The 14,236-nt window shown below is 34.4% G+C and overlaps 1 protein-coding gene across 1 annotated transcript in view; it reads left to right on the top strand.

Annotated features, from left to right (window-relative positions):
• LOC113514906 (plexin domain-containing protein 2) overlaps positions 1-14,236 on the top strand; it is a 55,609-nt gene that overhangs the window by 4,157 nt on the left and 37,216 nt on the right. The window contains exon 2 of the mRNA XM_052895385.1: positions 8,660-8,932. Coding sequence (XP_052751345.1) covers positions 8,660-8,932 — 273 coding nt within the window. The remainder of the gene's footprint in view (positions 1-8,659; positions 8,933-14,236) is intronic.

Genomic DNA, 14,236 nt, shown 5'->3' with positions numbered 1-14,236 from the left:
ATACAATGTTTTATTGTGACAGTATATTTTTGTAACATATGATAATGCACTTAATTAACTTTGTAATCTTCAGTTAGTATATATGGACATTTCTGAAGTTATTTTTGTAACTGGAGCATTGTACGTGTGAGTGTGTTCAGTCCAATCAACATAAAATGTGCCAAAAGGTCAGAAGTTGACTTATATTTCTACTGAAATCAGGAAAAGATTCCGGTGATCTCGGGTCCCTCACAATTTAGTCGGTTGCATTATTCATCAGCACATGACCAATTGTTTCTTCAGCCATACATCCTTTGTATAATGGACTGTCGCTTATAACCTATTTTAAAGAAATGTTTAAAAAACAGTAATCAGTTGGGTAATAAAGATATGAAGTAGAAAAAAATCTTTTTGGTATGATGACAATTTAATATCTATTAATAAAGAAAATATTGAGCTTTTAGCGGAACCACTAGCTCATTTTAATAACACTTGTCAGAAGGCATTTTTCTCGCTCAACTAAAGATAGGGCGTGTAATACTAATTCATAAAAAAGACTCCAAATTTTATCCCAAAAATTATAGATCCATTTCGTTTTTACCAACTCTTTCCAAAATATTTTAAAAGCTGATAAAAATTAGACTCCTTCAGCATATAGCATCAAATCATATACTGAACGAGAGGTAGTTTGAGTACCAAAATGACAAGCACCGCAGAAGCTATAGATACACTCATAGATGATGTTTTGGATAAGATTAATAGCAAAAAAAGGTTAGCAGGGCATTATTTGGATTTAGGCTCTACATTTGATACAGTTGGTCATGAAATACTCTTAAGCAAACTACACTATTGCGGTATACGATGACAAAAACTAAAACTATTTAACACAACATGTTGAAATAAGAAATATAGAAAATGTCCTGGAGATATTATATACATCAAAACTGATTATTATAAAGAGGGGCGTACCACAAGGCTCTGTGTTGGGCCCAATATTTTTCATTTTATTTGTCAATGGTTTTATTGATTATATACAAAATATTGTAAATGATATTCAATTAGTAACCTATATCGACGATACCAATGTTATAATCTTTCCTATGGTCATAAATGACCTAGAAATAAAAATCAATAAATATATAGTTCTCCTATATGAATGGTTTTCTGTTAACAATTTAAAACTAAATATAGAAAAAAACATGTACCTTACTGTTTAAGTCAACTTCATACTTTGGAAATCTGCCTAAACGGTAAATTTTACTTAGATTTACCTGGTAATAAGATTATCTAGCGTAGCATGATGCACTAACTGTATTTATGAATTGAATGTTTATGTAAAAATAACTGAATAACTTGTAACTAAATGAAGTATAAAATATCTACAAGGATAGAGGCATTTAGCATATGGTTATTTTAATCTACATAATAAACGACTACCTGGTATGAATAAAAATAGAATTTAAAAACGAACTGGACATATTGTGCTGGTTTCATTCTGTAAATTATTAATAACAAATATCAATAAATGGCAATATTTTGCATGTAGGTTAGGTTATATATTTATAATCCAAATTACATTCGAGTGTTAGTTGTGGTCGTACTGGTACTATCTGTAAACTATGGTTATAGTGCATATATTTTCAATATAAATCATGAAGCAACAGCTGTTTTTTTTTCTATTATTCTTATAAATACAAAAATACTATTCAAAAATGCATAATATAAGTTTAATCGAATAAAAAAAGAATCCAATTATTATAGTACATTTTAGGATTCCGTACTAAAATGGTACAAACGAACCCTTATATTATCGTTATTGTATCAATAATCATAACTAAATTAGGAATCTATTTTGTATGAGAAATGCAGCAAAGATATTTTTATCTCATATATATATATATATATATATATATATATATATATATATATATATATATATATATATATATATATATATATTAAGGAATTTTACCTTCTTCAGGTATTTCAGCCCTATCGTAACCTGAACTGATTTATTTTAATATATATTTGATATTTGTGTATGGAATCCTCGACGTGGGAGTTCAAATTCCACCTAACTGATTTTATTTTGTATTGAATATAACAAAAATTATGGAACGAATTTGCAAGCGCTTTTATTGGTATGGACATCATTGTCCATTAGTTAGTAGTCTTGTTACTCAATAATTAAATATTCACTTGAATGTAATGAGTAATGATATTGGATATCATCATCACATGATTAACAGCTGCTCATTATAATGCAATTGCTTATGCACGTGATAACTCTTGTTATTAAAAGCTTTTTACAAGTTGCATTTGTTACTTTCCAACCATTTTTCCTGATTTCAAAATTGGTAATCTATTTTCTAAGTGCTTACTTTTATTTTATATATGTATATATATATATGTATATATATTATATATGTATATATATATATATATATATATATGTATATATATATATATATATATATATATATATTCTTTTTAATCTCTGTTCATATATAAATATATATGAACAGAGTTAAAAAGAGTAACTGTTGAGTTTCTTGCGGGCTCTTCTCAACAGTTAACAACATTTCAAACTTTGCTGTAGATTTAAAAAAAATTACGGTTTAATTAAAATTTAAACAAGATTTGTTTAAATAAAGATGATTTCAATTTGCTTCAATTAATATGATGCATGTTACCATTTAGCTGGTACATTAATGAGGCTAGAAAACTGTTAAAGAACCTTGAGACAGAGTCTGAATAGGGGACATTTTTTTATTTCAATCCGGTATTACTATTGACGTAATCGCGTGTCTTGAAACAAAATATACTCACTATAATGTCCAGATTGGAGGTGAAATGGTGGGCCGGGTCATTAGGCTTCATAAAATAGTTGAACACAGCGATGGCTAGTTCATCCACCATACTCGCTTCTAGTTGGAACTGGTCTGTTTAGGAATACTGTGATTAATTGTAGTATTTTTTTTAACAATAGTAAGTTCGTGATGTGATGCAAATAGGGTTTTTTTTTTTATTTTTAATGGATGATAATGGAATAGTAACCCCACCCGCGCTATCGGTATACACAGGCGGGGCACCAGTGAAGGATGATAGGTGAGGATGAAGTAGGTCAGTTACCCCATCGTGACGAATTCTACAAGAATTGTTCACGATGGTTTCCAGGGGGAACCACGTGGAGGTCGACCTAATAAGGTATATAGCTTGTATAATAATGGGGCTGTCAAACTCCATTGCTAACAATCCTTTTCCCCCCATGCAAAATGGGTTGGCAACCGCCAAGAGACTTTAGTAATGTTTTAAAAGGGATATTACTACCATCCCTCGATTATTAAGTTCCCTTAGTCACCTCTTACGACACCCACAGGAAAGGAATGGGTGGCCCTTTCGATTTAGTTTACAAGTATCAAATATATGTATACGTTACAATGATAATCTCCTGCCTCCAAATGTAGACAAGTTTATCACTTTTATTCCATTACTAGCGGCCCGTCCGGCGTCGCACGGGTGGACATTTTTACATTTTAAAAAGTGGCTATTAAGGCTGCACACGCGACGGAAGCTTAAAAATGGAGTAACTTCTCCCATTTTCCCAACATTTCCCTTCACTGCTCTGCTCCTATTAATCGTAGCGTGATGAAAAGTATACTATAACCTGCCCAGGAATATGAAGAATAATTGTAAGAATAATTGTAATAATTGTATAATTGTAATAAGTTTCGTTAAAATCCGTCGAGAAGTTTTTGCTTCTATAACGAACATACAGACAGACAGACAAAAATTTTACTGATTGCATTTTTAGCATCAGTATCGATCACTAATCAGCCCCTGATAGTTATTTTGGCTATCACTGCAATTTTTTTAGCCGCTGCCGCACATGATTCCCCGCAAATCCAGAGCCATCGCATGCCATATGTGCTGGCGGCCTTTTAAAAAGGAATATGCTCTTTTCTTGAAGGTTATGATGTCGTATCGGTTCGGAAATACTGCTGCTGGAAGTTGATTCCGAAGAGTGGTTGTGTAGTAAAGTAATTCGGTAGTAAAGTTGTGCGTAGGTCAATGCGTCTAATACAGATAAACGCATCAGTTTTATTCGTTAAGTTCAACTTTTTTATAGGTAGCTAACACTTTTATTTCTCTTCGTCAATTCAATCGCACTGGAAAAAAGACTAGTATAAAAATAACCTTCTGAAATGCCCTAAATGGCGAAACCGGTCAGGTATTTATTATAAAACCTTTTTTGTGGAAGAGTTACTAGTCTTTTTTTTTTATCTCTAAGTCAATATGAATTAAATCTTTTTTTTTTAATTATTATTATTTACGTCAATCTCATGGAGATATTTAGCGTAAACACCTAGTGAGCGATTTGTGATCAGTGTTCATTTGACATCAGGTTTATAAGCTACGGTTGCCACTTTCCATCAGGTGGGCATGCGTCTTGTTTGTACCGGTATTATAAAAACAAGAAAACAATATTTATCGCCCACTATAAATACAAACAGTTCTTTAACCGGTATAGAAGTGAATTTCTGCTAAATAACTGTTTCCTGCGGTTCAATTAAAATAGTCATATCCCGACACAAGTATGTACAGTTCAATTCAACAATTGGCACGCTGGCGTGACGCCTACACCGTTATCTGATGTTATCCCTCGAACAAATAAACCCGAGCACCTCGTTATAACATTAGCAGTAATTTCTTTAAAAAAAAAACTGTATTAATGTATAAAAAAAAAATATAATACCTAAGGCATTTTTCTCAACTATTCGGGGACGCGTTTGTCTACCAAATAGGCGAAGGGCCAAATTAAAAGTACCCGGCGAGCGTGTATGAAAAGATGGATGAATGTGGAAGCAATAGACTAAGGTATGATCTGTTGCAATAGAACTTAATAAAAGTTTTATTAAAATTATCATAGAAACACTTTCTTAATGAAATTAGTAATATATCGATATAATTGATCAATTAAACACTTCATTTTGTTGTAAAATTGCGACAGCAGTCGTATAGGAGTAAAAATAATTAAAACAAAAAACAATAGTAATAATAATAATAAATTACTACTAAAGTAAAGAAATACGTATTGGATAAAAATCAAGAAATTATTACAACAGTCTCAGCATAGAATGTGTGTGTGTGTGTGTGTGTGTTTATGTGCGCGTGCATGTGTGCGTGCGTAAGTGTGTGTGTGCATCTCAGTTAATCGATTATTTATTTGTACTATTAGACATCAGCACACTACTCCTCTGGTCACGTCAATTATTCGGTTTTTAATTTGTACCATCTATATCGACAACGTCCTGTTATAGTCCACTACTGGGCATGCGTTTCCTTATAAAAGGAAGATATTAGCCAATTCATATGTTTGCCTTCTCTTACAGTGATAGGTATTTATGTATCTACCACAACAAATAACAAAGCATAATTGCACTGTTCCCTTCATCGGCTCATTTTGTATCTTTAAGAGGAAAACAAAGCGACGACTTACTCTGTCATTATTCGAAGTATCTGTCTATCTATCATCTGTCATTGAAATATAAACATTTAGATATCTGAAAGCACAATCACAATAACAGGACGTGAACCTATTTCGTAAAGTTCATTTGTACCGATCGATTTGTAATAGAGATATTGGGTGTAATTATATTTGTTTCGGGTCTAAATTAGGTCACTTATATGACGTTACAGGAAATACAATATGGCTGACACTGGAGGCCGTGTTATATTAGTTTCAATAGTATTAATCATAAATTCAACACACGCAGCTAGTTCCAAAAATATTACATGTAATGTGAGTTCTTGCGCACTTACTAATTGTATGTTAATTATAGGTTTGCCAACCGTCAAATGTATTAGATATATTGAAGCTATCGATATTGGTTGATTTGAAAAATGAAATGTGTTCATAACTATTTAACTATAAGTATAATAATAATATATAAGTGTAAGTTTTACCAGAGGGAGACTTTGTACAAAAGTCGATTGCTTGGGTACCTCTGTCCCATTCGTGTTTCAACCGTAAAACAGTTGTGTTTGCATGGTTGCGTGTTTCGGTTTGAAGGGTGGGATATGGCGTGAATTTACTGGGTACAGAGGAATAACACCCGAGTCCTCAGGAATGACAACGCATGGGGGGTATCATGGGCGAAACAGTATACTCTTTTATGTCCATGGTACTGCTCATGTCTATAAGCGACGATTACCGCTTTCCATCAGGTGGGCCGTCAGCTTGTTTGCCATTCTAAGTTGTATAAAAAAACACATTGGATATAGTATTGTCTCAACGACTTAAAAATTAATTTATATTTTCAATTTTATATTTTCAATTTTTTTAAATGCTTAACTATAGGATTTACTCATATATAGTAACAAAGTTTAGAAATATTAACATAAATTAAACGGTTACGGTTACCACTTACCATCAGGTGGGCCATCAGCTTGTTTGCCGTTCTAAGTTGTATAAAAACAAAAGACACCTTGGAGCAGCAAAATAACTAGATCAGACTCTGGACGGATCATATCTATGTTTTTGTATTTGAAACTGTATATCGCATGGTTTTCACTAGTTAATGGGAGAAGAGATTCAGTAACCGCGGAATTGTATATTAAATATATATTTTATTTAGCCACTAGCGACCCGCCCCGGCTTCACACGGGTGCAGAGCTGATACTAATAGCGCCACCGGCTGGAACATTAGAAACTTTTAAAATTATCAATGTTTCTCTACTATATTAAGCATGTATTATACATATAAACCTTCCTCTTGAATCACTCTGTCTATTAAAAAGAAATACATCAAAATCCGTTGAATAGCTTTAAAGATCTAAGCATATATAGAGACAGACAGACGGGAAGCGACTTGGTTTTATACTACGTAGTGATGATGCGCCTTGGAAAATCCTTCATTTTTAATGACAAAGTAGCTATGTTTCGAATTTCTATACACTTGTATAAAAGAAATAAAGGCAACATGAGTAACGCCATAAGGAAGTTACCCACAATACGACTGATTCTACAGCTGACAATCGCGTTAACAGCATTTGTTAAGTGCACGTCAATCTGTACTTATTATCATTGGAACAAAGACTATTATGGTGCGACCGCACCATATGATGAGGGTGTTGACCATGTGTAGTAATTGAAATAATCGACGCAAAAGCAATTAAGGCAATTATGTTACTATTATATGTCAAGGGATTATTAATTGTGGAATAAAACTTCAAAAGAATTACATGTAACATTAACTTGAAATACATGAAAGCTTAATAAAGCCTGTACTTTCTCTGGTGTATGGCTCTTCAAAAGGAATTTCTTACAACAGTCACGCAAAGTCAATTGCTTGGTAACGAATCACAAGTGTGTTAATGGTGCCTATGACAAATATCTTTGTATTAAATTTACTAACTCTAGTAGCTATAAAATATAGGAGGAGAAAAGGATTGTTAGTAATGGAGACTGAGAATCCCATTGCTAGCAATATACCCAACCCGGTCGACCTCCTCGTGGTTCCCCCTGGAAACTATCATGGTTAATTCCTGATGAATTCATCATGATGAGCGAACATTCTCATCTATCACCCTTCACTGGTGCTCTGCCAGCGTTTCCCGTTAGCGCAGGCGGAGTTACCATACTATTTTCACTCATAAAAAAAAACTAAAATATATATATATATATATATATATATATATATGTCTGAAGATGTTTCGTTTAGAGGTGTTACTCGTATCACAAAACGTGCGTAGACAAAATTTCGGTCGGAAATTGATGGCTAATATGGAATGTTGTAGAACTTCTGCTATTAATAATGGTAATCAATGTTCGTGCCTTGGTAGTCGCACACATACTAATGGTAACGGAATTACACAAAATCATTGTATTCCAATAATCAATGATATGAAATTTCGCAAAATAATACTTAGTTTAGTAAAACTTTTACAAATTCCAGAGTAATTTTCATTGGAAAATATACCATTTTCTCTTCCAGTTAGGAAGGCATCATAGAATGTTACAGTACTCTACAAGGGGGAGACTGTGCAAAAGTCATTTGCTAGGGTACCTTAGCCTTAGTCCTTAGGAATGGCAACGCATGGGGAGTATCATGGGCGAAACAGTATACTCTGTTATGTCCATTGTACTGCTCATGTCTATGGCTACGGTTACCACTTTCCATCAGGTGGGCCGTCAGCTTGATTGCCTTTTTAAGTTGTATAAAAAAAAAGACCTCTACATGGTTTTTGGCACTACGATGAATCAAAAAATTTGATGGGTTGCCATTCTTGAGGACTCAGGTGTTATTCCTCTGTACCCAGTAAATTCACGCTATATCCCACCCTTCAAACTGAAACACAGCCATGCAAACATAACTGCTTCACGTTTGAAACACGAATGGGACAGAGGTACCCAAGCAATCGACTTTTGTACAAAGTCATCAAAGGTGATAGGTCGATATGATATAGGTTATATTGCTAGTAATCGGGCTATTAAACCCCATTACTCACTATCCTCTTCCTGAGTGTTATGTTTACCTCCGAAGCAACAGTCGACAAATCTATTAGCATTTCTGACAGTAGTTAGAGTAGAGAGATATTTGTTGACTATTAAAGTAATGGAGTCCCATTAGAGATTGTAGTCGTGAGCATATTTATTTATTAGCTCTTTTCCTTTCAGCATGGAATACAGAATACGTCGTAGACGGTGGCAATGGCTACTCCAGCCATCTCAAACCGCATATTATGACGTTGGATCACAGCCGATATCGGCGCGACGTGTCCACGCAACCCGCGGTCTCTTACGCCGCGCCGGCCGCTGCTCAGCCCACGGGGACACCAGTGCCCGGCAGCACTACTGTACAAGATCATCTCCCACCAACGGAGCTGTCAGGAGCGCCGCCAGCGATCATCGTGAACGATGACAGCAACAGAACGATCAATAACACTACAAGTAAGTCTAGATTTTTATTTTTTTTTTACAACACAGGGCAAACGAGCGTGCGACTCACCTGACGGTAAGTGACTACCGCCGCCCATGCTTACTCACAACACCAACGGCATTGCAGGTGTGCTGCCGGCCTTTTAAAAAGGAATACACTCTTTTCTTGAAGGTTATGTTGTCGTATTCGTTCGGAAATACTGCTGCTGGAAGTTGATTGCAGAGTGGTTGTGCGTAAAAGAAAGTGCCTTGAAAACACACGGTGGAGGACCGCCACTCGTCCAGATGATTGGGATGAAATTTTAATTTATGGCGAGTTAATGTTTCAAAGTTACTATTTTATTTCAATAGTTTTTGTGTAAATTGCAGCAATGGTTATCAACTGGCTAACCCGGCCGTTTTGGCCCCTACCCGCCACCTATCGGTACCATTTTTTTCTTATCAAGATATCCTAAATGTCATAAAAATCGATTGTGCTGTTTCGAAAAAGCGTGAACGAATATCGTAACATGGGATTCTTATATCTTACTAACTTTTTGATCGTTACTTCGTTAGTGTATATTTCAGAAATAAAAAAAAAAAATACCATTCGATTTCGTACTTTTGAAATGCACTGTCTTACTTCTGAAATATAATATCTAGAAGTAGATGGTGACTCACTTCTAGATGGTGTCTCAAAATAAAACAGACACCAGAATTTAATTTAGACCTTCAAGTGCAAAACTGTGAATAACGCATTGCAATTTCCATGACAGTCTAAAGATTGTTTTGACATATATTGGTCCTCGCCCTAATGGGCGACGGGCGTGTCAGATATATTATACGTATCTATTGGCCTTATTAAGATCTCTCATATCAATTTATCTTAAATATGTCTCATGTACAGCAATCGTTTAGTTACAGTTGTGTAATATAAGTAAAATTATATAAATCAAATTGATGCTGAAGTAATAGAGGCAAGGAGAATATCAACGCATGAGTAATACCATGGACGTTACGGCATATTCTATGGTGTAATGTTTATACTATAGTGTTGCCTGTAGGCGGCGGTCACCATTTCCTATCACCTGATGCCGTCTGAGGCCGTCAGCTTGTTCGCCATTTCAAATTGTATAAAAAATATTCTACACTTTGTGAACAGATTGTGGGCATTGATCAATAGGAAAAATCATGTCTTTTTCTTCTCTCACGACCATGCTGAGGGCAGAAAAAACGTGCAATCACGTTTTTTAATTATTAATTATTGTTACATACCTATTATCTACTATGAAATTGTAAAATGCCTATTGTGTCCGTGTCAACACGACTGCAAATAAATTATTATCATTCACACAGTAGTCTTTGTTTTTTTTTTATGCAACTCGTAATAATAAACGGGCTGACGGCCCACCTGATGGAAAGTGGTAGTCGTCGCCTATAGACAGACGTATAATATCTATGTATGTATCGATGTATGTATGCGTGTTTACAATTGAAATGCAGTTTTTTTTTTTTTTGGAACAAAAGAAAGTTTGTTTTGAACCTCAGTCTATATGTAAACACACGATTCCATGTTCTAAATTTAAATTTATATGGTGTCTACATAACATCTTTGTGAACACACACACACCGACACATGTTTGTATGTGTGTGTTCACAATTGAAATCACTTTTTTGCGCAGCAATTTTGATATTTCACTTTGATTAAAAAAAATGCATCATGAAAGGGCATCAGTCATATTTGAAATGGCCTTCGAATTTAGTCTGTAATAATACATATTATAAAGAGAAAAGATTTGATTGTCTGTGATCAACCAAATACTACTTAACCGATTTGAAAAATTGTTTCTCCTACTTTATCAACATGTAGTAGCATAGATTGCATATTATTTTCGAAAATTCTATCTTGACCAGATCACTAGTATTACAATAATAAAGTAAAACGTGTAAAAAAAACAGAGAATAATACCCAGAATAATACCTAGGGTCTAGACCCGGGCAGATTTAGAAAAGCTTGATTCCTAAATTGGCTCCATCAAAGATCGAATACGGGATACGTTGACGCAAACCGTCGCACCATACGCACATAGCGTGGAATAATGAAAAAAATACTTCGAATTAGTAAGCAGTTTGATGAAAGTGTTAAAAGTATAATACAATTATCAATCATGTATATATCAATACATATAATAAAATCGTAACTGGTCGCTGTCTGTAAATGGAAGATATATATGAAAAACTATTATAGAGGGGCTTTATGAACGCAATAGAACCCAAAACAATTATTTAGAGAATTCTTCTCTCATTGTCTGTACGTTTGTGCGCGATAATCTCAGAAACGGCTTAACCCATTTGCACGCGGTTTTCACTAATGCGTTGCGCTTTACTCCACTTAATATTTTGTATTTGTTTTATTTCCATCGGTTCATAAATAAAAAAATTATATCGGTGTAAAGAACCACATATAAAATGCTATAAAATAACCCATCAGTTGAATTGGCTGAAACTTTATAATGGTATTACGTATGTAATTATCATTTAAGTGTATAATACAATATAAGACCGGATTCATGAAGAGTTCCAATAAGAATAGTATACGGGAACCTATATAGTTAGAAGGGAGCAACGCCTCGGGAAACGGCTAGTTGAATAATATACCAAGAATTATAACCATGATTTAGTACCTAAATATAATTATTCTTGGTAGTGTAGAAAAAAATGTTACTTAGCTTGTGAAACACATGTTTCGTATCTCAGTTACATGTTTGTGTGATCAGTAAGTACTTACGTACTAAAAATACGTACGCCGCATCAACGACGACGGTGCCATCTAATTGTTTTGATGTGAACTAATATTATTTTTTATTCTCAACGATTTCGATATCACCTTGCCATGATATCACGCAATGAAATAGCCGAGTACAAAACACATAACATCTTTTGTTGAGCACGGCAGCTATCCGATTGCACAAGTGTATCTTGTTTACCTGGATACGTCATACAGTTACATTGTAATTTCATATTGTAACATATACGTTATATACAATATATTAATAATAAAAGTATACTACGACGCCAACATAAAATTAAACGTTTTAGTTTTGGTGTGATAAGCAGATAGGATTTTAGTAACAAGATTAGAAAGGAAGAATTAGTTTTATTCAAGTATAAATATTTATAATTAGGTTCAAGCATTATTGAATAGTAATTTTTTTTCATCACCGCCCATTCGAAACGCAATTTCAGCCAAGAACGGCCAAGAAATTTGGCTGTTGCTTTTTTTTTTATTGTTAGGTATTATATAAATAATGAATTTGTGTAAATACAAAACTATTAAGCCGGGGGGAAGGGATTGTTAGTAATGGAGACTGAGAATCCCATTGCTAGCATTATACCCAACCAGGTCGACCACCTCGCGGTTCCCCCTGGAAACTATCATGGTTAATTCCTGATCAATTTATCATGATGGGCTAACTGGCCTATTTTCATTCTCATCTATCACCCTTCACTGGTGCTCTGCCAGAGTATCCCGTTATCGCAGGCTGGGTTACCATACCATTTTCACCCATCAAAAAAAAAAAACTATTAAGCCATCATAAAGTAGAACAATTGTTAGCAATAGTTAGTTAGGTCGACCTCCAGCCTCAATGTGAAAATTCTTGGCTAATTCCGTTACCTTGCGCTACAATGGCCCATCTAGCCTGACTTCATCTTCAACTATCATCCCCTACTTAGCACCCCGTCAACGTAAACCTTTAATTTTCATTCATTAAAACTGTTTCTTTGTTAACTCAGATATATCTAATTTTCTAGCTTTTCTCGACTCTTTAGATATTTTTTAGTACTTTTCATGAAAACTAGTATCAAAATATGTGAGATATATAATAGATTCAAACATATCTGGGTTAATAAACATTATTTATTTACTAATATGGCTTCCCACGTCTGAATAATAAATACAAAGAAATATTTGTATAGAATGAAAGACATACGCACACGCACGTGTACGCAAAGAAAGGTTTTGTCCTTGGAGGTGGGGGGGAGGCACATTACTGACAACCCCCCCCGGGTTGTCAGTAATGTGGACTAGCAGTCCCATTGCTACTAGCAATATACCCTATTAGGTCGACCTCCACGTGGAAACCATCGTGCTGAATTCCTGGTGTATTTTTTGCCCTTTCATTCTCACCTACCATTCCAATGTGTTTTATTAAATTAATTTGAATTAAAAAAAGTTTTGTCCTGCGTAAACAAAATGTTTTTCGTCTGTGCAGACCTTGAGGATATCTATATTTTTTCTCGATCTGAATACAGAATTTTGTGCTTTAATGTACCATGTCTTTTATCAAAAGTCCTGACCTTTTGTTCTTCAAAATTAATGTTTCATAATTTTTAAGTTTAAAACTCATACAACTTTGACGGTATAAAACTAAAGTAAAAATCTTTTTACGTTTCTTTGTTAGACAGTGACGCAGGAGCGTGACGGGGAGAAAACCGTGATTTAAAAGTACCTAAGCTATAAATTTAGATGTTCTATTATTTAATGTTGTTTGTACTTCGAAATAAATGTATTATTTTTAAATAATCCACAAGAAATAATATCAGCGCCTCTGACGAGAAACCAAATAAGACTTCACTACGGGAATCCCGAATTGAATCATACCGATAGGTACATAATATTTATTTCTTTAACCTTTAAGCCCTGCGCACACACAGTACAATTATCGTACTTTGCCCGTTATAATAAAACACATGAAATGCATGCACACACGACAAAATGTCCCTCATCTGCGCAGATCTGCAGAGAGAACGCGATAATTTTAGCACCTCGGATGCGTCACCCATTGCTATTTCAGTGGACCACAAAATACATTCGATAATTTGTCTCTCGTCTGTGCAGACTTTTAAAAAGGCAACCATCTAGAATTTAGTGTTGTTTTATTTATTTATTTTTTAATTAAAGAAAATAGAATCTTTACACGGTCTGCGATCAGTTTGCGATGCCAGAGTTATAAATATAGGTAATATTGAAATCGGATCGGTTGGTCCATAGTGACGAATTCGGATGCTTTTAAGGGGAAGTGCGGGAGGACGGTATGAGTCAGTGTTTACTGTTGACATGTTTGTCGTAAAAGTTTTTTTTTTTAATTAGAACTGAATATGCCAAATTACTTGCAGGGTTCGGAAGCATGACATTCTATCCTAAGAAAGGGTAACATTAAAGCGTAACGTAATTACAATTTAAGTCTATGGTTCTGTTATTTTTTTATTCGCTAATGATGACAAATAAGCTAACGGTCCACCTAATGGATAGTGGTTACAAAAAACACAAATGTG

The sequence above is a fragment of the Galleria mellonella genome, unplaced genomic scaffold (assembly GCF_026898425.1).
Source record: "Galleria mellonella isolate WM207_F2 unplaced genomic scaffold, CSIRO_AGI_GalMel_v1 utg28, whole genome shotgun sequence".
NCBI classification, from domain to species: domain Eukaryota; kingdom Metazoa; phylum Arthropoda; class Insecta; order Lepidoptera; family Pyralidae; genus Galleria; species Galleria mellonella.
The sequence above is the reverse complement of the archived record's forward strand: the minus strand, read 5'-3'. Positions and strand labels throughout refer to the sequence as shown.